Genomic DNA, 26,961 nt, shown 5'->3' with positions numbered 1-26,961 from the left:
AGGGTCCGTGTTTCTACAGAACCTGCTGGGGGAGTGCTAGAGTACACTGGGAGGAAGTACCTGAGCAGCAGTGGAGATGGAAAGGCCTCTTACTCTCTAACCAAGTGCAAAATGAGAACTAAGTACAACCTGTATCTCCTTTCCCATAACCAAGTCATTAAGCAAAAGGGCTTGCTAACAGATAAAGCCTTTATTGTCTACAGTGATTATAAAATGTATCTTCTCTCTGCATCAGAGGACAGTGGCCTCAAGTTCTAGAGTGACTGCTGAAGAGAAGGATAGCCCACGTGTTGATGGTATGTCTGGAGCCAGTGGGAGGGCCTAGCAGGTAGTAGGTGCTCAATAAATTCACTGACTGTTCTCCACATTGCCCCTGTTACATTGTGTTAAGTCGGTAAAGAGATGGCTCCACTCTGGTTAATTCTCTGTGGTTGGTGAGATCACATAGCTAATGAAGCCCAAACCCGCGGTTTAATCCTTGCCAGTCCAATTTCTATTTGCTGGAACCATGCCCTCAGAGGTGTGGGGCCGCCAGTGTCTGTTCTTAGCACCAGGTTGAAGGGGCCACCCTTTCTAGTCAGGGGACTGGAGGAAAAATGATGCTGTATGAGATGCTGTAGAGCCAGACTTGGGTTTACATCCTAGCTCTGCCTCTTCTTAGCCTGTGACCAAGGGCAAATGACTCTCTGAGCATCATTTCTTTGTCTCCATAAAGAGTTTAGTGCAGCGCCTGGCAGATGGAAGACTGTCACTGTTTGATGTTTGCAAACTCCAAGAACCTTTAAGAAACAGGTCAGTGGATTAGGAGCAGTGTTTTCCTGTAGAAAACCAGTCCTGGGAACACAGAGGCATAGTGCTAGATCCATGAGAAGACAGTGAAGCAGTGACCAGCCCACACCAGGGTCCCTCCAGGCAGTGCTTGGCCCATGCCAAGATGGACTGTCGTACTCAGCCATGAACTACTCACCTTGCTCTGCAGGGAGATCACTCAGCGGGAAGCTGCTCCTCTCTCCCTTTCTGTGCCTGTGCCTCTCATTGCAGTGATTATGTAGACAGCCTGGGAAACGGGGACAGCTTGGGAGTTCAGCACTGGCCTCTGCGGTGCCATGGCAACCAGCTTCCCAGCAATCACCCCTAATAATGGCCACTCGAGGTCTCTTCCACCTGGGCAGAGGCTCCCCAGGGAGTTCAGGCTTCTCTTGGAGTAGCCGCACAAAGCTACCTGTTGGGAACAAATTATGAGAGGGAAGGAGGGAGGGGAGAGCATGCTATCTCTGGGGGAGAGACATGAGAAAGGAGGCAGACAAGAAGTCTCTAGCCTGTGATGTGTGGAGTGGGCCCAGGGGCCTGGGGATGCTGCCATTGGGTTCCCAGAGCCCACTGACCGTAGGAATGTGTAATTCCACAATGGGAGGTAGAGGCCCACGGATACCTTTGCCACTCACCAACCTTGCAGAGAGTGAAAGACCAAATGTGAGTGCTCATAAAGCCAGCCGTCGCTGTTACCAGATTTCTTCATTAGGCTCCTGTCGAGATGCTCACTGCCAACTCATCATCTTGTCTGGACTGCAGCCGCCTCCCTTTCGGCTGCCTGCTGGAGAGAATGTGCTCAGAGGCCTCCTTCAATCAATATCTTTCCAGAATGACAGTTCTCAAAAAGGCACCAGTCCCACTTGGCTAATAAATGATTATTCCTCACAAAAGAAGGACAAACAGACCCACAATTAATGAACTTGTCTGTAGATATTAGCCCAAATTCAGTCTTTAGATTGACAGGCGAACCCTAAGCCAAACACAGGTTTTTGCTCCCCCCTTCTTTAGATCAGATTCCAGCTGAGGCTCCTTCGTAAGAAAGTTCTAACCCCACAGATAATGAGCCTTCCAATGCTGTGCTCACTCAGGGACCATATGGTCCTTTGGGTCCCCGTCTCTCCAAGCTTCTGTTTCTTCAGCCATAAAATAGAGATAATTCTTTCCCTAGATGGTGCCTGGCAGGTAACAGGTGCTCTTGTTATCACTGGTGTTGCCTTTCTGTGGGGCCAATTCCCTGAACTAAAATTTCTTAACTCATTGTGTCATTGTGAATCCTGAACAAATAATATTTAAAAATATTAGGAAGATTAGAGGGTAGCCAAATTAACCAGTAAAGAGGAAAAGATGCAATGGGCTGAGGTTGTCCAGGAAGGCTTTCTAGAAAAGACAGTGAGTCCTGAAGGTTGAATAGGAGCCAGAGAAACAGGGGAGCAGGGAGAGGGTAGGGAAGGAGCATGGATCCAGGCCCAGCACATGCCAGTGCACCACAGACATCACCATCATCATTGCAGGGAGTCAGTCAGGTCACAGGCTACGGCCTGCATAGCTTACAGAGGACGTAGGTTTGATCACACACTCAAATTTCTTTAGTTAGTTGCTAACACAAAAAAAATCAGAGTTCCTCAAAAAAAAATTTAGACTTTATAAATGAGACAATCTGGATATGCTGGCGCCCCATTTCTGCATGGCCGCGTTCAGCCGGAGCAGAGTGGAAACTGCCCCTTTATTGTGTTGTTTGTTTGTTTGTTTGTTTTAATTTGTTTTTGTTTTGTTTTTGAGACAGAGTCTTGCTCTGCTGCCCAGGCTGGAATGCAATGGTGTGATCTCAGCTCACTGCAACCTCCGCCTCCCAGGTTCAAGCGATTCTCCTGCCTCAGCCTCTGGAGTAGCTGGGATTACGGGCGTCTACCACCGCACCCAGCTAATGTTTGTAAATTTTTTTTTTTAGTAGAGATGGGGTTTTGCCATGTTGGCCAGGCTGATTTTGAACTCCTGACCTCAGGTGGAAACTGCCCCTTTTATGGGGTGTGGACACTCTAGTTTGCCACAGTCCCTGCTGTTCCCTATTGCTACCCATGAATGTGTCACCTATTTCACTACCTGCCTGGCCCCTGGAGGTAGGAGTTCTTCAACTCTGGTGCAAATGATGACTAGACGGGTCAGACCTCAGTGGAGCATTTGAGAAGAATGAAGTAGAGAGTAATATTGGAATGTTGACCTAGGGCTTGATATGGAGCCCCTGAACCAGGACAAGGGAGTAGAACTGTTGGCGGTCAGTCATACAGAGTCACTGTAGATGTCTGAACGCAAAGTGGCACTGCTTTGGAAAGATTCAAATATTTAGCACATGGTAGGATTGCAGGTTGTTTCATGTTCTGCTGCTAAGCCCTGATGTCTCTGAGGAGTTTGGCTTGCTCTGCCTTTGCAGCTGCTGGGCTCTGGTTTTTCTGAACTGTGTCAGCTTATGGGTACAGCAGCGGCAGAAGCAGGAATGTTGGGAGGAAAGGGTTGCTGAGCTGGGGTTCACCAGCTCCCTTGGAAATGGTGAAACTCTCATGGCTTGTGCCCAGAAGCAGCCCACTCTGGCCTGCCTTCCCTGTCCAGCTCTATACGGGCAGGTGCTGAAAGGGAGCTGGCCCTGGGGCCAGGGAAATAACAGTGGCTTTGCAGAGTTGAAGGGGGAACTCATGGACTTTGAGCCCTCCCTTTGTCGACTGACGGAGGGTAGTTTTCTAACACTACTGTAACAAATTATCACATACTTAATGAACTTAGTGGCTTAAAATAACACGAATTGATTATCTTCCTTACAGTTCTGGAGGTCAAAAGTCAGAAATGGGTCTCACTGGGGTGAAGTCAAGGTGTCAGCAGGGCTGTGCTCCTTTTTAGAGGCTCTAGGGGAGAATGGCTTCTTGCCTTTTCCAGCTTCAAGAGGCTGCCTGCCTCCCTTGGCTCATGGCCCCTTTCTATCTTCAAAGCCAGCAGTGACCAGTCTTGTCTTTCTCAATGGGGTTATTCAGTCTTTGACCCTGTTGCCTTCCTATTTCACTTATAAGGACCCTGGTCATTACACTGAGCCCACCCAGATAATCTAACGTAGTATCTCTGTCTTAAGGTTAGCTGATTAGCAACCTTAATTCCTTCTTGTCATGTAACATAACATAGCCACAGGTTCTAGGGATTAGGGTGTAGACTTATTTGGGGATGGGGGTAGTGGCATTATTCTGCCTACTACAGGGGAATTGATTGAGCAACTTTTCTTCCTTCAAGAGATGGCTGGGTACGGTGGTTCACTCCTGTAATCCCAGCACTTTGGGAGGCCAAAGTAGGTGGATCACCTGAGGTCAGGAGTTGGAGACAGCCTGGCCAACATGTTGAAACTCCATCTCTACTAAAACTACAAAAATTAGCTGGATGTGGGGGCTCACGTCTGTAATCCCAGCTACTTGGGAGGCTGAGGCACCAGAATCGCTTAAACCCAGGAGGCAGAGGTTGCAGTGAGCCGAGATCATACCACCGCACTCCAGCCTGGGTGACAGAGTGAGACTCCACTTCAAAACAAAAAAAAAAAAAAAAGAGAAAGAGATGAGAGGAAGCCCCAGCCGTGGTAGGTAAGAAGGCCCACTCTTTGTTGAGGAAGCACAGGCACAGTATCTCTCTTGCTCACTCTTGTAACCCTAGCACCTATCATAGTGCTTTACACACACTGGGTACTCAATACCTGTTGTTTGAATGGTGTGTGACACTGGAACTTGTTGACATCTTTTTATGGGTACAGAGGTGTATATATTTATGAGGTATCTGAGATATTTTGATTCACACATGCAATGAGTAATAATCGCATTGGGGTAAACGGTATATTCATCACCTCAAGCATGTATTCTTTATGTTACAAACAATCTGGTTATAATCCTTTATTTTTAAATGTGCAATTAAATTAATATTGACTGTAATCACCCTGTTGTGCTATCACATACTAGTTCTTATTCATCCTTTCTATTTTTTTGTACCCATTAACCATTAACCCACTTCCCCCCTGCCCCCCAACCTCTGGTAACCATCCTTCTACTCTCTATCTCCGTGAACTCAATCGTTTTGATTTTTAGCTCTCATAAATAAGTGAGAATATGCGAGGTTTGTCTTTCTGTCCCTGGCTCATTTCACTTAACATAAAGACCTGCAGTTCCATCCATGTTGTTGCAAATGACAGGATCTCATTCTTTTTTATGGCTGGATAGTACTTCGTTGTATATAAGTACCACATTTTCTTTATCCATTCATCTGTTGATGGACACTTAGGTTGCTTCCAAATCTTGGCTATTGTGCACAGTGCTGCAACAAACATGGGAGTGCAAATACTTCTCCAATATACTGATTTTCTTCGTTTGGGGTATATACCTAAGGAGTGGGATTGCTGGATCATATAGTAGCTCAATTTTTAGTGTTTTGAGGAATCTCCAAACTGTTATTCATAGTGGTTGTTCGAATTTTCATTCCCACCAACAGTGTACAAGTGTTCCCTTTTCTCCACATCCTCATCAGCATTATTGCCTTTTAGATGAAAGCCGTTTTAACTAGGGTCAGATGACATCAAATTGTAGTTTTGATTTGCAGTTCTCTAATGATCAATGATGTTGAGCACCTTTTTGTATGCCTATCTGCCATGTGTATGTCTTCTTTTGATAAATATCTATTCAGATCACTTGTTCATTTTTTTAAATGGATTAGATTTTTTTTCCTATAGAATTGTTTGAGCTCCTTCTATATTCTGGCGATTAATCCCTTGTCAGATGGGTAGTTTGCAAATATTTTTCCTTATCCTATGGGTTCTCTTTTCATTTTGTTGATTGTTTCCTTTGCTGTGCAGCAATGTTTTAACTTGATCCCATGTGCTCATTTTTGCTTTGGTTGCTTGTGCTTGTGGGGTATTACTCAAGAAATATTTGCCCAGTGCAATGTCCTGGAGACTTTCCCCAATGTTTTCTTGTAGTAGTTTCATGCTTTAAGGTCTTAGATTTAAGTCATCAATCCATTTGGTTTTGACTTTTGTATATGTTGAGTGATAGGGATCTAGTTTCATTCTTTTGCATATGGATATCCAGTTTTCCTAGCACCAATTGTTGAAGACACTGTCTTTTCCCCCAGTGTATGTTCTTAGCACCTTTGTTGAAAATGAGTTCACTGTTGATGTATAGATTTGTTTCTGGGTTCTCAATTGTGTTCCATTGGTGTATGTGTCTATTTTTATGCCAGTACCATGCTGTTTTGGTTACTATAACTCTGTAGTATAATTTGAAGTCAGTTAATGTGATTCCTCCAGTTTTGTTTTTTGCTTAAGATAGCCTTGGCTATTCTGGGTCTTTTGTGGTTTCATATAAATTTTAGGATTGTTTTTTCTATTTCTGTGAAGAAAGTCACTGGTATTTTGATAGGGATTCCATTAAATCTGTAGACTGCTTTGGGTGGCATGGACATTTTAACAGTATTGATTCTTCCAATTCATGAACATGGAATATCGTTTCATTTTTTTGTGTCCCCTTCCATTTCTTTCATCAATGTTTTTTAATTTTCATTGTAGAGACATTTTACTTCTTTGGGTAATTCCTGGGTTTTTAATTTGTAGCTGTTGTAAATGGGTTTAATTTCTTGAGATTCTTTGCTGTTTGGCATATAGAAATTCTACTCATTTTTGTATCTTGATTTTGTATCCTGCAGTTTTACTGAATTTGTTTTCAGTTCTAATGGCTTTTTGGTGGCATATTTTAAGTTTTTTCAAATACAAGATCATATCATTGGCAAACAAGGATAATTTTACTACTTCTTTTCCAATTTGGATGCCTTTTCTTTCTTTCTTTCTTTTGTCTGATTGCTCTATCTAGGACTTTCAGTACTACGTTGAGCAACAGTGGTGACAGTGGGCATTCTTGTTGTATTCCAAATCTTAAAGGAAAGGCTTTCAGTTTTTCCCCATTCAGCATGATACTAGCTGTGGCTCTGTCATATATGACTTTTATTATTTTAAGTTACATTTCTTCTATATCCAGTTTTTTGAGGGTTTTTCTCCTTCATTCCATTGATATGACGTATCACATTGATTGATTTTTATATGCTGAACTGTCTTGCATCCCTGGGATAAATTCCACTTGGTCATGGTGAATGATCTTTTTAATGTATTGTTGAATTTGGTTTGCTAGTATTTTGTTGAGGGTTTTTGTATCAATATTCATCAGGGATATTGGCTTATAGTTCTCTTGGTGTGTCTTTGTCCGGTTTTGGTATCAGGGTAACACTGGCCTCATAGAAGGAGTTTGGAAGTATTCCCTCCTCTATTTTTTGTAAACAGTTGGAGTAGAATTGACATTAGTTCTTCTTTAAATGTTTGATATGGGCTTGTTGACTTCTGACAGTGTACCAGGCACTGTGCTACATGTCTTGTTTGTTTTTGTTTTTGAGATGGAGTCTCACTCTGTGGCCCAGGCTGGAGTGCAGTGGCACGATCTTGGCTCACTGCAACCTACGCCTCCTGGGTTCAAGCGATTCTTCTCCCAAGTAGCTGGGACTGCAGGCACATGCCACCACACCCAGCTAATTTTTGTATTTTTAGTAGAGACGGGGTTTCACCATATTGGCCAGGTTGGTCTTGAGCTCCTGACTTCGTGATCCACCTGCCTCGGAGTCCCAAAGTGCTGGGATTACAGCTGTGAGCCACCACAGCTGGCCTGTGCTACATGTCTTATTTGCTTTTATCTCTTTTAATTTTTATAACCATGCAAATAAGATATTGATGTCTACATTTTACAGATATGCTGTATCTTAACAAGATAAGGAAAACTGACAAAGACAATCCAACCTGGAGATGATGAAGCCCAGGTTCTAGCCCCAATATGTCTGACTCCTAAGTCCATTCTCATGTATCAGCCTGAGAGACGTAACTTAGGAAAGCAACTTGCAGTTTAAGAAGTAATCTCATCTTCCAGCCTTTCTACGTGATCTCATGGTGCTATCAGTCCTAGGGGCCCATTGTCCCACAAAAATGCATTGATCACCCCAGGCATTTATTCATGCTGATTCCCCTGTCTAGATAGGATGCCCCCTCCTACCCCTCAAACACCATTATCAGGGCTCAGCAAACTATGGCATACAGCCAAGTCTGGCTCAAAACTTCTTTTTTACAACTCTAGCAAAGAATAATATTTTTACATTTTCAAATAGTTGAAGAAATCAAAAAGGAATAGTATTTTAAGGCACATAAAAATTATACAAAATTGAAATTTCAGTGTCCATATGCAAAGCCTTCGTGCGGGATATATGCTCATCTGTTTACATATTGTCTATGCTGCTTTCACACTACAAAGGCAGAGTTAAACAGTTGCAATGGAGACCAAATGGCCCTCAAAGCCTAAAATATGTACTAACTTCTTATCTATTCAGTGCTTATTGATCATTTAAGGCTCAGCTTCTTATTAAGTCTTTTCTTGTCACACCAGCCCATTTGTTCCTCACTTCTCCCCACTGTGAATTTTTGGTCAGTTTTTCTTGTCTGGGAAAAAAAAAAAAAAAGGTTTTGATTCATTACTTCTTAACTTTGAATGATTAGTTTGTTTAAAGACATGTTGTAAAAGAAGTATAGTAGATGCAGAATTATTTTGAAAAGTTATGTAAAACTTAGGGGCCAATATAATTTCTTCTAGATTAACTTCTCATGCTTCATCACACTGTGCATTGTATGCCTTGTCTTGTTAAAGTGTCACTGTCAAACAATTGTTTGTTGAATTAATGGAGGACTATATGAAAAGCAAACTGCAAGGGTTAAGCAACTTGGTTTCATTATTTCCCAATTCAGAATCCTTCATCTGAGTCTTAATACGATCTAAATTTGCAGTCTCCAATCCGTGTCTGGAGACTATGTCATTAGGCCCCTGGTAGCACAGTAGCCACTAATTAAATCTTAAACCTCTTCTCTCACTGTCCTCAGCTGGATAAAGGCCAGCATTGTCAGTCCGAGCGAGTTCTTACCCTCTGTGGGAAAATTGTTGGCCGTTTCTCTCATTGGGCAAAATTATTGGATGTGTCTTCTGTATAGTAAAAATTACTGGCTGCATCTCAATCGGCGAGGCTTTTCTCTCCAGGGGCAAAACTGTTGCCTGCATATCTCTGAAGGAAAATTGCCATCTGCCTCACTCTGTAGGAAAATTGCCAGTTGTGTCCCCATCATGGAGAAATTGTCAACCATGTCTCCAAATGGAAAAACGTGCCAGCTGCGCTTCCCTGTAGAAGAAATGTCAGCAGAAGTGAGCAATTTAAAGCCCCGCGCATGATTCCGAGGCAGTTCCTTTTTCATCATGAGTGGACCCTCATGTCCCCCTGGCTTGTTTCCTGGACTCTCACTCTCATCTGCCCGCATCATCACAGCCAGGGTGGGGGTGACATTGAAATGAGACACTTGGACCAAGGAGGGTGTCTTTCAAGGGATAGTTCAGAAACAAACTAGTACATGTCTGTGTCACAGCCCAGACAGAAGACCTAGAAATCAGTATCACAACTGGTTCTTAAGATCTGCCTCAAACAGGAAAACACTTTAGGCTTTTGGACTCATTGCACACCACGCTTGCCTTAAGCAATGCCTACTTCTGCATTATGGCTGCCGTCCCTGTTGTTTTGGGTACAGACACTTTGCTAAGTACTTCACAAGCAAGATCTCATCCATCCTTACAACCACCCTAGAATATAGGTACTACTATTATGTCCATTAAATGAAGCTTGGAAGGAGTCCAGCTGCTTGTTCAAAGCTCCATAATTTATAAGCAGCAAAGCTGGGGTTTCAACCCAGGCCACTGAGTTTGGAACCACCTGTACTGTTAGTCACCACACCATCTAAGACAGAGCCAGCATGTCTTAGATGTCCTGGCCTTCAGGATCAGTTGTTAGTGGCCTTGGACCCCTCCTAACCCCTCTACATGGGCATGAGTTCCTGTGCAATTAATGAAGGTCCAGTGTAAGGTCAAGAGAAAGGAGCCATGCCCAGGAACAGCCTGCACCTATGGTTACCTAATCTCTCTCTTCTCCTATCCCCAGAGTCCACAACCAGCTCTCTGCATGCCTCCTTTCTGCCCTTGCTCCAGTTGTAATGAATGCTGTTTCACTTTAGCTTTCTCTAAAGTTGGCAGTTTTCTTCTTAACTCCTTCTCTTATTTTTGAATTCATGAATTATTGAATTCAAGATTTTCCCTAGATTCTGGAACCTTATTTATTTATCCAGTCATCTGAGCCCTTTCAGGGCTCACACAAGATACTTATAGCTCCATGGAGATGTATTCATATCTGTACACGTTATAACAGAAAACACATCTGCACAAGGCACATAAGATAGCCTATGGAATTTTAAAGGCAGTATTCAGTTGCTTTTGACTATAGCAATATAACCCAAAGTGTATTCTGAGGAAGCCTGTACTAAACACTGAGCTGCAAATGATTTGCCAAATAAAAATAAAATGGAGTGGGGAGAAAGGTATGATCAAATAATACTCTGAAGTAGGATTAAAGCAGTGATTCTCAACCAGGTATAGTCACGCCCCCGGGGGACATTTGGCAATATCTAGAGACATTTTTGGTTGCCACATGTGGGCAGATGGAGTCAGTAGGGCATATCTAGTGAGTAGAGGCCAGATAAGTTGCTGAACATTCTATAATGCCCCAACAACAGGGTAATTGCATTGTCAACTCCCAAAATTGTCAAGGTTTCCCAAGCTTATTTGACCTTGGAATCTGGAATGCCTGACATATCACAGCTTGAACATTTTGCTGAAGTCACTTTGGAAAGGCTACCTAGAGTAGTGGGGATTAGGAAAGGGAAATTGAAAAGCCAGTGAAATTTCATAGATTTTAGAATCTAAGAGCTGGGAGGGACCTAGTAGGCAACCCTAACTCCTTCCTATTACGGAGAAGGAAACGCCCAGAGAGCTGACAGTGCTGAAAGCCACGCAGATGAGAGAGTAGGACAGAGGTTAAGAACATAAGCTGGAAGTATACTGAGTTCAAATTCTGGCTCTGTTCCTACTAGCTGTGAGTTGTGCCTGAGTTGACTGATTAGGCTAATTTGTGGAAAAGAGAAAGTACTAATACCTATGAATAGTGAATGAGTTAATACATGTAGAGCACACAGCACAAAAGCTCAATAGATATAGGTATTATCAAAAGCCAGCCTGGACTTGTGCCCAGCCTGGATTCCAGCCCAGCATCCCTGAGTCTGATGTTCTTTCCAATGTACCTGGATGGGCACAGGAAGAGGTGAGGAGCAGCAGAGGCACAAAAGTGGGAATATACAAGGTATATCTAGAATGTGAGGAATCCTGGTTTGACTTGTTTGAACAGGGAAACAATATTGACAAAGCAAGACAAGGCCCAGTTGTGGAGGTGGTGTGACAGATGGGCAGAGTCAAGAGCCCATCTCTGCCACTGCCTAGCCGCATGATCCTGGGTGACTTACTGAACCTTTCCTCCTGGTCTCCTTATCTACAAATGAGAAGAGGATAGTACCTTCCTTAGAAGTGTGAGCATTAAATGCAATAATGTATGCAAAGCTTGAGGACCAAGAAGTGGTAGCAAATGTCATTATTGTTGTTACTGTTACTATTGGGGTCTCCAAGACATACGCTTCTGTTGGTGAACCTGACATACCCCCAGTGGCTAGGACTGGGCTATCAGGATTCTCACCAAGACTGTTTCCTCACAAAGGGAGCAAAGCTCTTCTTGTCTCCCCCTTAGTTCTCTTCCCTCTCCTCTCAATGTCTCTATTTTCTGATAGCTAATTGGAAACCTTGCAGGTCAGCAGATTCTCTAGTGCCATACCAAGCCAAGGGTCTCCGGGAGAAATGCTAGTGTTGATTTGTCTCGAGTTCTATCACTCAGGCACCAGATACTGTTGTACTACATGGTCAACAAATTTTGCATATCTCTGATATTGGAGGGGGCATGAGAAGTAAATTTTATGGAATGCACACTGGTGTTCCATTTACCTTCCACTAGTCAGTTCCATAGCACCATAATTTCCCTCTGATAACACAGTAAAATCTCACTTATTCACAACTGTAACCACATTTGTGTGATTGCTAAACATGTATCCCCTCCTCTATCCTGTGAGCTCACTGAGAGTAGTGCTGGATCTGTCTTGTTCATTATTGTGTCTTTAGCATTTGGTACAGGGCCTGGCACATATCCATCCCACACATAAAAAGTATTTTATTTGTGGACTCTAGCTAATGTACTGTATTGTGCATGTATGTGTGCCTGTGCATACAAGACACTTAACTTATAAATGAATGCTCAGCAAGGTCTCGTACATGGCATCATGATTAAGAACAACGATTTTGAAGTCAGACAGATCTGAGTTCAAAATGCAGCTCTACCTCTGTGTGTCCCTGAACTAGTTACAAAACCTCTCTGTGCCTTAGTTATCCACATATATAAAATGAGGAATCATAATTCCTACTTTATAGGCTGTTTTAACAACTAAATGAAGTAAAACATGTAAAGCACAGGGTCTGCAGTATTATAAGCTTCCCATCAACAGTAATTATTAATACTATTAAATGCTATTACCCATGGAATGAAAATAATTCCTGGAGTTGCTATTAAAACTTGAATATACATAGATATGTCATGAACTGCAAAGTGCTATGCCAGTATATTATCTGTACCTTGCCCTCTGTGTGCTACCTAAAGCCAGCACTCCACAAATAAATAGTGGTGGGTTGATTGAAGAATTGTCATCTTTCATTTCACATCCATCTTGTGAAGGTGTCATTTTGAGGCTTTACAGTGTTGCTACACTGGCCTCCCAACATGCCAAGTATTTGGGAAACAGATTCCTATGTATAACATTAAAAGGCACCATAAATATATACAATTTTGTTGTCTATTTAAACATTTTAAAATAGATTTGAGTTTAAAGAAGAGAAAATGTAAACATTCTTTATGTCTTTTAAATAGTCCACAGGTTCTGTACTCCTCAGTCCCAAACTCTCAAGAGTCTTCATGAATAAGATATGACTGGCCAGCACAGAAGCAGTGCATGCTGAAAATGAAAATAGTGATGGCATGTATTGAGGACGTACTATGTACCAAGCTTATATGCCAAGCAATGGGGCTCCTCATTTTGCAGCTGGGAAAACTAAAGCTGGAGTACTAAATAAAATGATCACAGCTAGTAACTGACAGAGGCAGGAATTGATGATTCCAGAGCACAATTTGCTAAGCTCATCCACTTTACTGCCTCTGGGTCTGGTGTTTTACTTGGAATTTCCAAGCCCCCAGTACTGAGATGGCTGTTAGTTGAAACTAATGTGAAAATTTTCTTCCCATCTAGTTCTCAACTACGAAGATACCAATCAGAATCCTGGGGCCTTCACTAATACTCAGCTGAAGCCCAAAAGATGAGGGCACAGACTAAGACAATGGGTCAGAGGCTGTAATGAGCCATGTTTTTCTGTTTCAATGATTCTTTTCTTAATTTGCAATTTCAATTCGATTGATCAGGGTTTTTGTTGCTATTCTCTTCAATCGTTCTGTGAAAATTAACATTTTGGCTTAGTTCACAGTTTAATTCAGCAAGGTTTGAAATGTAACTTATTATATACTTGGGCTCTTTATACAGAATTCATTACTGACTATGTCAGTGCATTGACCAGGCAGGAAAGAAGTAGTCTTGGAGGATGAGTTAACTCAGCAACCTGCAGGCCAGTGTTTGTTTCAGCCTGAAATTGTGATATAAACCCTTGTTGGGTTTAACCATACACAATTGCCATCTTTGTAGGTCAAAAATAATTGAATGTCAGCAACTGCATATGTTTCAACTTAATACTATACATGCTAAGCACCCAGAAGGCAAAGAATCTGTTAATTTATCTGGCTTTGGCTCCAGTGAAGCAACAAATATTCATTGAACATTTGTGAGCAAGACTCTGAGTATGAAGATAAGACCAAAATCCTGTTCTCAAGAAGCTTATGTCCTAGTTGAAGAGATAAAACAAACTCATGAATTGTTAAAATAATAATGTGAAAAATGATAGTTTCATTGCAAGAGAGTACCTGAGCAAATACTAAATAAATGGGCAGACCAAGTATGATAGGGCTTCAGAGAAAAGAAAAGATCATTTGGGGTGAAATAATATGTAGCAGATGAGGTATATGAATCAAAGAGTATTTGGATCCATGAAGAAGGAATCAGGCAATGAATAGAAGTGGGAAACATGGAGATATACTCTATACATCCAACTTAAAATCGAGGTAGAAAGAAGAATTAGAGACAGTTTATGATGGGCTCTGATAACATACTGAGAAGCCATGCCTTCTTCCTGTAAGTGGAAATCAGCTGAAGCTATTGAGAGAGATAATAAGAGGCTGGATATCAGAGCAAATAGAAAATTCACACAGAAGACATTGTGGGTTCAACGTACACTATTTGGCTAATGGTTACACTAGAAGCCAAGACTTCACCACTATGCAATATATCCATGTAATGAAACCACATTTGTACCCATTAAATTTATACAAATTTGTAAATATTGTTAATTTTAAAAAGACATCATAGCTACAGTTTACATACAAGGAGACCTAAGGCACAGAGAAGTATCTTGCCTAAGGTCACACAACAAGTAAATGACAGGCTGACCTTAGACCCAAGGCAGTCCAGCAAGAAAGCACCACCTTTTTTCTTTCTTTCTTTTGTGAAGACAGGATCTCAATCTGTTACCCAGGCTAGAGTGCAGTGGCACAATAGTAGCTCACTGCAGCTTCCTTGGTTCAAGCAATCCTTCTTGCCTCATCCACCCAAGTAGCTGGGACCACAGGCATGCCCTACCATGCCTGGCTCACTGTTTATAGCAATGGGGTCTTCCTATATTTTCCAGGCTGGTCTTGAAATCTTGGGTTTAAGTGATCTTCCTGCCCAGGCCTCCCAAAGTGCTGAATACAGGCATGAGCTACCACACCTGGCCAAAGTCCCACCGTTAAACACCATGAGCCAACAAGAGAGATGAAAACATAAGGCCAGACAAAAACTTGTATATGAATAATCATAGCACTGTTATTCCTAGCAGCTAAAAAGTGGAAACAACTCAAATGCTCATCAACTGATAAATGGATAAACAAAATGTGGTATATTCATACAATGGAATACTATTCGGCCATAGGAAGAACGAAGAACTGATACATGCTACGACATGGATGAACCTTAAAAATTTTATGCCAAGTAAAATGAGCCAGTTAGTCCCAAATGACCATATATTCTATGAATCCATTTGTGTGAAATTTCCAGAATGAGAATCAGAAAGCAGATTGGTGTTTACCTAGGACTATAGGAGCAGGCAATGGAAAGTAACTGCTAATGCATATGGAGTTTTTGGGGGGAGGTAAAGAACATAGTCTAAATTTAGATTATAGCGATGATTTTGTGATTATACTGAAAACCACTGAACTCTACACTTTACAGTTTGTGGTATGTGGATTTTATCTCACTAAAAGCTGTAAAAAAATTTTTTTTTAAGTATCTAAGATGACTCCAGGTTTTATGCAGTGACACCCAGATACCAAGGGAAACAGAAAAAGAGTTAGATGCATAGATCTGTCAGTGCCAGATCTATGAACGGGACAGGTCCCATGCCAGTCCTTCCATGAGAATTAAAATCCAGAAACTAATGACAGCTTTTTCCGCTACCAGAGAGATGGCAGTTCTCTATTAGCAACTTACATTCTGCAGACACCAGCCCTACTTAAGGAAGACTCTCAGTTACACTATTAGCTTCCTAGCCAGTCCAAACATGTTAGAGTCAGTTGATAAGGATTGCTAAATTTGTCTTGTTTTGCTTTTGTTCTGCAGTTTTTGAAGAGCCGGAAGATCCAAGCAACAGATCATTTTTCTCTGAAATTATCTCTTCAATTTCGGATGTGAAGTTCAGCCACAGTGGGAGGTATATCATGACCAGGGACTATTTGACCGTTAAAGTCTGGGATCTCAACATGGAAAACCGCCCCATCGAGACTTACCAGGTATAGAACCCCAGGCACCCATAGGTATATGGAACATTGCCTTCATGAGCTTTTAAGCCAACCCCTGCTTCCAAAGGTTTACAATGCAGAAAAATGGAAGGCAGTGCATGGTGATACATTCAGTAAAATGGTACAGGCTATAATTAACATAAAGGTGCATGTGGAGAGGCTAGAATTCAATGTAATTGATATGGACTGAGCACTTCATGTGGAATGGATACTATAGAGGTAAACAAATGGTCCTGCTCTCATGCAGCTTACCATCTGACGGAAAAGGCAGATGATGAGCAAGGAATTGAGTGTGCATCTCTGCAAGAGATGGTCCAGCCAGGTGAGAAAGATTTTCCCAAAGAAGTGACCCTTAAACTGAGTCTTAACTGCCATGAACTAGTCAGGAAATGCATGCTCTTAAAATAATGTGTTCACATGGACGCAGGGAGGGGAACATCATACACCGGGGCCTGTCAAGGGGTGGGGAGCTAGGGGAGGGATAGCATTAGGAGAAATACCTGATGTAGATGATGGGTTGATGGGTGCAGCAAACCACCATGGCACACGTATAACAAACCTGCATGTTCTGCACATGTATCTCAGAACTTAAAGTATAATAATTAAAAACATAGTATGTTCAAAGGCCTGGTGTCAAGAGAAATGAGGTGTGTTCAGGGTGCTTATACCTTGAATATGAATCACAAAGGCAGAAAGATGAGCCTGGAGATAGAGGTAAGGGGCCAATCACTAGGCCCTGGTAATGTACAGTAGGCTGTTTTGCCTGTGGACTGGGTACAATGGAGGACCATTAAAGTTTTACACCAGGAAATGACATTGTGAGTTTTAGTTTTTACAGTGTGTTTCACTTTGCAGTTTGCCAAACAGACAATTTAGATAAGAGGAGATGATGGCAATTTGGTCTGGTAGTGGTAGAGTGCAGATGGAAGGATAGGTAAGATGAAGAGTCAGTGAGGTTTGCTTACTGATCAAATGTACAGGGAGAGGAATCAAAAAGACTGGAAGTTTTGAACTTAAGTGTTAGGTAGATGGTGTAAATGCAAGGAAACAAAGGGAAAGGCATTTTTTAGGGTGGTGTTGTTGAAAGAGGAAGACCAGACTTTGAAGTAGAGAGGACTTAAAGAAGCAAAATCCAGGCAAGAGTATAATGAAAGCAAAGATCAAGTGGGGTGGGGATAAACTAACCCTATTTTAAGCTATTTGGGGTTAGATAAAAAGAAGTGGGGGGATTCTATACAGAAGGATTTGACTTACATTTTTTCCTTGAGATATCATGTACATATCATAATAATTGGCCTTTCAAAGCACACAATTTAATGAAACCACCACTATCTAATTCCAGATCATTTTCATCATTGACATTTTTAAATTAATATTCTGGTTGCGCTGGGGAGAAGAAACTGTGGGAGGGACATTGGAAGAGACAGGAGAATAGTTATAACATTCTGGCAAGGGGAAATAGTAGCTTAGATGAGTGTATTAGCAATGAAGATAGCCAGATTCTTCATATATTTCCAAGGTAAAAGCAATAGGGTTTGAGGACGAATTTGATGTGGGATGTAACAGGAAAAGAAAGAAGCACCAAGGATTACTCCAAAATTTTTGTCCTGAACAATTAGAAAAGTAGAGTTGCCAATTTATTTAGATGAGAAAATCGAGAGTTTGGTTTTGGCTCTGTTAAACCAGTTTAACATCCAAACAGACACAGCAAGTAGACAGCTCAATGTGAGTCTGGATATATTTAGCTTCAAGATATAAACCTGACACTCACAAGTATATAGAGGGTATTTAAAGCCATAGGACTGAATGAGATCTTCTAGGCAATTAGTATAATTAAAGAAGAGGTCGGAAAATAAGACCTAGTTGAAAATAGGAAGAGGATTTGGCAGGAGAGATTTGGGGAAACTAGCCAGTGAGATGAGAGGAGTGACTAGGAAGCCAAGTGGAGAAAATGTCTTAAGGAAAAGGAAGTCATCAACTGCCAAATGCTTTGCTGAATCAAGTACAGAAGACTACAAACTTGGATTTAGTAAGTGGAGATTATCAGTAACCTGAATGACAGAGGAACAGTAGTAGAGCAGTGTGAATAAATGTCCAATTGGAGTGAGTTTAAGAAACTGAAGATGATAACATAATGAGGACAGACAACTGTTTCAGTAAGTTTACTCTGAAGGAGAACAGAGAAATGGAAGTGTAGCTGAAAAGGGATTCTGGCTGAATGAAGTTATTACAGCATGTTTTCTGCTGATAGGAATAAGCCACTAGAGAGAGAGACCATTAGAGAGAGAGACCACTGAAAGAACAAAGCCCTTGAGGCAAGCCAGTGGGGGATGCAGTCCATTGCAGAATTGGCTGTAGACGGTAAGGTGCATAGATAATTCATCTGTCAAAGGAATGACAGCAGTTTTCATATATAGATGAAGTAGGTTTGTGAATTTTGTGATGAGAACATGTAGGTGTTTTCTTTAGTAAAATAAGTAGTAAGGTCATTAGCTGAATGGGAAGAAAGAAAAGGGGTAAAGTACTCATCTAAGAAAGAGAAATGTTGTAGGGTGGTAGGGTTGCTCAGGGATCCACTTGAAATTTACATAATTGATTTAAAGGGAGATTAACCTGTATGATTATGTTTCTTCTCAGCCACATTCACCTGCTTGATACAGGTAAAGAAAGGGTAGAAAGTAAGATTTAACCAGTGATAGAGTTGTGCCAAATGAGTACAATGGAAAGAGAGAGCAAGAAAGGCAAGCTTGTTGAATATATATGCTAAAGGAATGATTGTAATGATGTACTGCTGAGTCGAAGGTGGGCAAAGGGGAAATAATGAATTTTAAGGATTGATAGAATCAAGATACTAGAAGGAGTGAACTAAAAAGACAGGAGTTAACAGCAGCAGCAGGGATAGCAATGACAGGTACAGGGATAAGGAATGACAAGGTTCATAATATGACCAAGGAAGCAAAGGACAAAACACATTGAATATGATGAGACTGAGTAAGAGAGAGACTAGAGTGCTCGAATAACTAAAAATAGTGACAGGAATAGTAATGGAAGAGAGACAGAGATGCAAACTTGCTTCAAGGAATAAGGATTAGGGACTCAGAACTTTTGATGGCTAAAAGAAGGACAGGTAGCAGGAAGCTTAGTTTGATGGCATGACTTCAAAGGAGTTGAGGACTTTAAATAGGAATAGTTGTCTGGAGCAACAAGGAGCCTACCTACCCAACATTGGCATGTGGAGTGAGAGCAAAACTCTAGCTACCACTTGAGTGTCTTCAGAGGAGATCCAAATTCCAGTCAGAGGAAGAAGAAGGAAAGGTTCAGAGAGGAGGTTGAAGACTTTGATGACTCTGTTCCAGCAGGTGCTAGAGAAAGGTTTGGGAGCCAGAATTCACAGCCATATATGTAGTGGAGATAGCTTTGTTTCCCCTGTGGTCCATCATATTCCCTATTATTTAGTGTTCCTGTCTCCTGAATCCTACCTTGACTTCAGGGCTTGGCTCCACATCACTTACCCCCAAGCTTTCATTTGCAGCCTTCATCTTTAGCCCAGGACTAGAGTCACCACAGTGTCCTCTTCCAGCTGCATAAGACAAACCTGATAGTATTCGAATCCTTAATGCAAAAGAAAGAGCAGTGGGAACTAGGACCTGAGTGTGGCTGCTGGGGAGCCTTAACTAGGAAGAGTAGATTTAGGACAAAGCTAGTTTTAGAGCACAGCCATCTAACTTTTACATGAAGTAATTTAAAGATGGTAAACAAGCTCTGATTCAGTGAGCCTCCAGAACACCATGATAGGTTGTGAGGTCCAGTGGGAAAGAATTTAGTGATCAGTCAATAATGCCTGCCCTGAGCAAGGAGACAGGTAATGCTACTATTATACGTTTTCATACATGCATTCACAGATCTCAATCATGTTTCCATGAATAAAAGGCTGCAGACTTAAGTATGATTAGCTATTTTCAAGTTTTCCCATAGTACAAGGGCTGGCAGACTGCAACTTGTGTTCCTAACCAGCCCCCTATTTGTCTTTGCAGGTAAATTTTATTAAGACACAGCCATGTACAGTCACTTACATATGTTCTACGGCTGCTTCCATGTGCAATGGCAGGGTTGAGTAGCTGTCACAGAGACCATACGGCCCACAGAGCTTAAACTATTTACTATCCAGCCCTTTGGAGAAAAAGTTTGTCAACACTTGAAATACAAGAATGGACCGACAGAGTTGGCTCTTTGTTTGCCTCATAGCAGTCCACTAACTGTATGACACTGGACTCCCACAAATAATGAGAAACACTGTATTGGGACACTCAGTCTAGTGTCAAAAATCCCATGCACAAATTAATAGGATCATAGAAAAGTCATATTAGGAACATGAAGAAAGAACGTTAAACAGGATGAGTTTTAAGTTCTCTCTTGCTCCATGCTCTAGAGGTTGCTCATGTGTACATCTTACCTTATTCTTTCCTCTGGTAGAAAAAGGTCCCTCTGGTTTGCCTAAGAAGACTTCTTTCTATGCAACAAAACATACATACAGCATACTTCACAGTAGACATTCTTTTTCTTTAAATGTTGTCAATTGGAGGCAGGTAGGAGCTACCCAGACCTTAGGTGTGGTGGAGGAGAAATAATGGTTCAGACTAGATTTTCCCTTGAGTCTATCCCAACTTCTATCTTTCAAGAATTATTTACAGAGTGCTCAGCAATGTCATTCCTGCTAATGGGCGTGACTTCCAAAGCACACATTTTGACACTTATAGAAACACCGCAGGTGAGTAATAAGACAAAATGCCAAAAGTGAATGGTGACAGATGAGGAAAGGTTCATCACAAAGTGGGCAGATGGAACTAGACCTTAAAAATCTTACCACTGCCAGGTTTATAAACCTTTACTGCTGTGCTCCCTAGGGAAGGTGAGTGAGTAGTTTATAGCAGAGATGCCTCCGTTAGGGCAGGACACAGCCTCACCCTTGCAGCCCCCAAATGCACCTAACAATGCCAACAGCACTGCCAGAGGGGTATTCCCTTGTCACCAAAGCACTGAAGCTGTTACCCTGACAAGGCCTGAAACTGTTTGGGAGTGAGAGAGTAAAGGTGGGGGAAAATTAATTTGCAGAGTTAGAAATAACTTCCTCTGTCCAAATAACTCAGAGCTTTTCAAATACCCAAAACATCTAATGGAACATAGGATGAGCCTGACCTCGTTCCTTTACCCAAGACTAAGCACACAACTGAGCCTGAAGCTCAGCGTCCAGCAGAACTGTTGGAGTCAAAGGAAGAGAAAGAGCCACAGTTGCAGGAGAAAAGAGATTGAATCATCACTCTTAAAGTTAAACACCAATACCCTTGGTAGCCTCCCTCTGCTTTCACCTAGTTCTATCTCCTTCTCTCTCAACCTCACTTGAGTTCGTTATCACAGCTCCTGTCAAGGACTGAGGACCCACCAGAGCAAGCTGGAGGCAGGTTGCTAGTGCAGCTCAGAGTGTGCACTCCAGAGCCTGATACCGGGGCTCAGTTCCCTCCCCTTCTGTCACTTTCTTTTCTGCGTGATCTTGGACAAATGATGTCATATCTCTGTGCTTCATGCTCCATTAGAGTAAAGAGAATGAAAGGACCTGCATCATAAGATGGCTTTAGAGATGAAATGAGGTTTTGACAGATAAAGCACCTGGCTAATAATGACAAGCCAGCATTTTGGGTATGCCCGTTATTATTGCCACTCTGTGCTAGTGGGTTCAGGAAGGATTACCTTCGAAACACTGAACCCAGGCTATTACTCTCTGAACTTTATTCATCTATTTGGCATCTACATCTGAGTTGCTGAGTGTAGCTGGAGAAAAATATTCAACTATGCTTGATCAGCCTTATTTGACATACATGTTCAACAATGTCAAGTGTCCCCTGGTGCCTTCCAGAAATCTGACATTGTTTGCCAACCATTCCTCTCTTCCTGCTCACTCTCAGTTGAGTTCCAGTGAAAGCAGCAGCATGGTTAAGAAAAACCAGGAAAGAATCTCCACATACTCCAGGACGGCACCTTTTACCTCAGAGTCTACTTGACAGCTCCACACGTAGACATCTCTAAACCATTGTACCCAAAAGTGAACATGGTACCCGCTTCCTTCCACTTGCTCAGGAGAAAGATCAGGTAGTCATCTTTGACTCCTGTTTTTCTCTCCACACCTCAGAGTTGACCCAAGTCCTATCTGCTCTTTCTCTAAACAAAAGGAGAATCTGACCAGTCCCCATCACTGCTCATGCCCTGGTCCAAGCCAACATCTATCACTCAGGTTATAACTGGTCTCCCTGCCTTTGTCTTTGCACCTTTAGGATCCATTGCAACACAGCAGATTCAGCAATCCTTTCTGTGAAGTATCTTCTTCCTCAGAATAAAGGGCCTATGTAAACTGATCATCCTCTCCCCCAGCTGCTTACTCACCACTCCCCAACCACACTCCCTCCAGGATTCCTGCCTCTAGGCCTTTGTGTCTGCTGTTTCCTATGCTTGGAGAGCCTTCCCCTCACCCCAAACCCAGACATCACTGTGGCTCATTCATCACCTGCAGGCTTCTGCTCCAATGCTGCCTCCTCCAGTGAAGCCCTGACTACTTGCCCTGTATAAAATAATACACCCCCGACAAGATCTCCCAGGCTCTTTTTCCATACACTTTTGTTCTATGATTTTATCACCATCTAAATGTCTTATTTATTTACTTGGTTATATAGTCTCTCACGTAACACTGGGTGGAAAGCACCACAAGGATATTTGGCTCACTGCTGCATCTCAAATGCATAGCAGGTATTCAGTAAATATTTGTTGAATAAAAGACTGGATGAATGGTGACCTCTAATGCCTGTGAGCAAATCAGCTTAGAAAATGAGAATCTACTTCTTTAGTCTTACTGGATGCCACTGTCTATACAAGCAAGCTTAATTAATCCATATCAGCTACATGAGAAACTCATCAACCCATCCTAATGTCCTACAGCTAGAAAGGGCCAAGCCTAGGTTCAGATCCAGGGCCATCTGATTCAAGGAGCATGTACAAATGAAAGATTTAACAGCTCACACCAGAAGAGAAGGTGTTTGCAGAAATAATTACTGTTTAAAATAATAACTGACCTTCTCGATATGTTTCCTTTCCAGGTTCATGACTACCTCCGCAGCAAGCTGTGTTCCCTCTATGAAAATGACTGCATTTTTGATAAATTTGAGTGTGTGTGGAATGGGTCAGACAGGTAAGAAAGGCTCTGTAGCTGAAGAACCTTCCAAAGGTTGTCTTGAAGAGGCTCGGGCAATTTATCCTAAGTAGAGTACAGCCAAAGGGAGGTCAAAATTGGGCTCCAAAACCTGGCTGAAATGCATAATGTCAGGCCTGGAAAGAAGAGAAGGATATAGTAAGGCCTTTGAATCCTGTTTCTGAACTGGCACAGATAACACTTTAATGTTAATGAGAAAGTCCTATCTTTTTCACACAAGACACCTCCAGCACTAGGTCAACATGCCTAAATGAAGATCACTTATCCACCAGCAAATTCCAGCCTGAACAGTTCAGATTACTGCCAAGTGGGCTTTCCAGATCAAAAATTATCCCTTGAAGCTGCTAGTGGAGACCTGGCCAATGGTCCTGGTGGTTCATTAACTGAATTCTAGTCGACCTCATTTATCACATTCCCTCAAAGTGATTTATTACTATTTTAAGGCCTTTGATTTGAACAATACTTCATAATACCTCCCAATAGTTCATTTTTAGTTTGACAGATACAAATGATTCTTTGACTTCCATGAGAACTAAGTGCAAGCTACCAGGGGTTGATTTCGTTCTTTGATGAAGGTGGCACCAATTATAGTGTTTGAAAGCATAGAAATTCTATTATGGCAGGACATTCAGACATTCAAGCTTTCAGTGAATACAAACCATCTCTCTCACACTCAACCTGTTTCTTGGCTTTCTTTGCCACTGATCAAAATGAATCCCCTCCTTAGCAGGCTTGGAAGGAGTCCCCACATGGCAAAGGACCCAAGTCACACTGACCAGTTGGTATAGGACAGAGAGCAAAGCAACTGTGACATATGAACAAAATCCCCCACGGGGAGAAGAAGCCAGCCCTCTCATTTTATTCTTTATTTATAGGTATTGATTTATTCATATATTATTATTTACATATCTGTTATTATTGCTCAGATTTTTCCTCTATCTTAGCCTTGATTCAAAAACCACACTTATTAGGCACCTACTATACACCAAACACATTCATACACATCATTTTATTTAATCCCAACCACAGTCTAACAAGATTGTTTCCATCATTCTCATTTTACAGTTCAGGAAACTGAGGCTTAGCAAGAGAAATTAATCTGCCCAACCTCATAAAGTAGTAAGTAGTAGAAGCAAAAGTAACAAGTGTAGAGTTTGAATCCTAAGATCAACACTTTTTATAACATCACAACTGGGAAATTTAATTTCTCTTTCAAATAAGGTTGATAGTCTTTTTTTTTTTTTTTTTTTTTTTGAAAATAATATCTCTTACTTGTTTAAAAATGAGTTGGGTCAGGGGAGGGAAGCGAACGTCAAAGCACAGGAAGCAGTGAGGCCAACCGGCTGAATACTTATGCCCCAGAGTCAACCATATGTGGGTTTAAGGGTGGACTTTACTACCTACTAGCAATGTGACACTGAGCAAATTACTTACCTCTGTGTAAAACCCTTTTATGGGATAATAGAAGTTGAAACGAGATCATGGAGGCAAAGCCCTCAGTGCCCTGCCTGACAAGGTAATAACAGTCCACTCAAGGACACAGACACAGTTCACAGCATCAGTTTGATGGGCCAGAGTAACAAAATCTAGCCTTTGCTTAATTTACCTGGTACAGCTGACAACATGCCCAAAAACACATCCTCCTTGCTGTGGCCCAATCTTGTCAGCTTTTTCCTTCACCTCTCTATACATCCCAAATAATTTGAGAAACGGATGAGAGTTCCTGCTCTCCCATCTTAAGGAGCCAGTCAGAGCTCCACCCAGAAGTGAGCGGGAGCCAGCCCCTCCAGGGGAACTGCTGTGTGATGGCACTTGGGGTACTTGCAGATGCCCTGGCTCAAGGAATCTCTCTCTCCCCACCTCAGCTTGTCACCATGTCTGAAATGTCACCATTAAACATTGAGTACCTTGCCTCTGGAAGACATTGGGTGTTCGCCACTCTCCTGATCAATTGCAGCTATGCCTAAGAGGGGATAACTCTTGTAAAAATGTGGAAGCCATGTGTCCATTAAATGTGGAAATAAAAACCATATAAAATCTTTTTATTTCTCCATCCCAGATTCTTTTAAAATTTGAATTTTCTTACTTGTTTCCCAGATAAGACCATGATGACATCCATTTTGTAGATAAGTTTTCTAAAAAGGCCGAATTCAGAGCTAGTTCTCGGCAAGGGAAACGATACGCCCCGGGTTCATGCACGATGCCACCAGCATCTCTCCCCCAACCGCACTGATGCCATAAAGCCTTAGAGGTCAGACGTCCAGGAGCCCCCTTGACAGTGGCCAAGCCTTAAACACGTACAACTGCTTATTGTTTTCAAAAATGTGTCTACTTTGACAAACCTCATTCTAGTCTCGCATTCCTGATGGGAGGTAGGTAGGACTGGGATCATTAAAACCACTGGACACCTTTACTGAGCCAAAGAACCAAAAGGAATCTACCGAACAAAAGCAAATTATAGGGAGAGTTCTCACCATCCCTCATGTCCAAACCCAGCCAAAAGGCTCACTGCGTTCAGTGATTCAAAAAAAAAAAGCCAACAATCACACTGCAGAGCCTGTTCTCACTTTTTGGTTTTTGTTTTTAGTAAAACCTATGGTGTCACAAGCTGCCCATAACATGATATCATTTGCTCTAGAAAGATGACACAATGAATATACGTCATTGCCTTTCTGCATAACACTCGGTCACTCCCTTTCCCCTCTATCTTGCAGTGTCATCATGACGGGCTCCTACAACAACTTCTTTAGGATGTTCGACAGAAACACCAAGCGTGATGTGACCCTTGAGGCTTCGAGGGAAAACAGCAAGCCCCGGGCTATCCTCAAACCCAGAAAAGTGTGTGTGGGGGGCAAGCGGAGAAAAGACGAGATCAGTGTCGACAGTCTGGACTTTAGCAAAAAGATCTTGCATACAGCTTGGCATCCTTCAGAAAATATTATAGCAGTGGCGGCTACAAATAACCTATATATATTCCAGGACAAGGTTAACTAGGTGGACAAGTTATTACTTAATAATCTCACATACTGAATACTAGTCAAACAAGTTTTTAAATGTTTCTTTGGGTCTTCATTTGATGCATTGACTTTAATTTCCCTATGCAGGAAATGATTGGAATAGAATTAAAAGGAGTCCAACATTCCCAGCTCCCCAGTTCTAAGAAACTTTTGTCAAACCCAATAGGTTTGGGACACTTCTGTTTAGAATTGAAAGCTGCCAGCTAACAGTAATTCTTCCATAGTTGACTTGAACTTCTGATGCTTTTATTGCCCAGTTTTCTCTGGTGGGTCCAGTGTTTTGTTCCTAGGTGTCTGCTGCGATAAAATGAGGTTGTCTGTAGTATTTAAGGAGAAAAGAAATAAGTTTTTTTTAATTAAGCAATTCCATTTGATTGAAAAAAAAAAACAACAAAAAATAAACACCGTTTACTCTTAGACAAATTCTTCTTGTTTTGTGAAAAACCAGAACTAGTCAGTATCCCCTGCCCCTCCACCGTTTTTTTTTTCTATTTTCCATTTTCCTTTGAACAATTTCATTTAAGCCAGAGATTTATTGCATGAAGCTGAGAAGAGGATGCAGAATGACGAGGAAAGGGCACATCAACCCTGCTATGCTCTTTTTTTGTAAACTCCATAGAAACAGCCTGAGAATTTGGCTAGGAAACTTGAATGCTTCAGGGGACAGAAAGAGAGCACTTTCGACACAGTGCTTCCCAGAGTGAGCTTGGCAGGGCCAGGCGAGGCCAAATTCCATCTGCTGCCTTGTTACTCTTGCTTTTTGTGCTCTTAAATGGCTCCATATAATCCTCTACTTACATGTTCCTTGGCTTTTTTCTCTTC

At 41.8% G+C, this 26,961-nt stretch overlaps 1 protein-coding gene across 14 annotated transcripts in view; it reads left to right on the top strand.

Moving 5' to 3' along the window:
• Window positions 1-26,556, top strand: part of PPP2R2B (protein phosphatase 2 regulatory subunit Bbeta) — a 472,301-nt gene extending 445,745 nt beyond the window's left edge. For 9 of the 14 annotated variants that reach the window (XM_017960021.2, XM_017960018.2, XM_017960019.3 and 6 more), the window contains 3 exons: window positions 15,689-15,858; window positions 23,010-23,101; window positions 25,837-26,556. In XM_017960021.2, the coding sequence (XP_017815510.1) occupies window positions 15,689-15,858; window positions 23,010-23,101; window positions 25,837-26,116 (542 nt within the window). In that variant the 3' untranslated portion in view covers window positions 26,117-26,556. Of the gene's footprint in view, window positions 1-15,688; window positions 15,859-23,009; window positions 23,102-24,187; window positions 24,242-25,836 lie in introns of all 14 variants that reach the window. The other 5 variants (XM_017960028.3, XM_017960027.3, XM_017960022.3 and 2 more) reach the window with 2 other exon arrangements.
• Window positions 26,557-26,961: the final 405 nt, after the last annotated feature.

Source organism: Papio anubis, chromosome 5 (assembly GCF_008728515.1).
Source record: "Papio anubis isolate 15944 chromosome 5, Panubis1.0, whole genome shotgun sequence".
Lineage (NCBI taxonomy): Eukaryota > Metazoa > Chordata > Mammalia > Primates > Cercopithecidae > Papio > Papio anubis.
The sequence above is the reverse complement of the archived record's forward strand: the minus strand, read 5'-3'. Positions and strand labels throughout refer to the sequence as shown.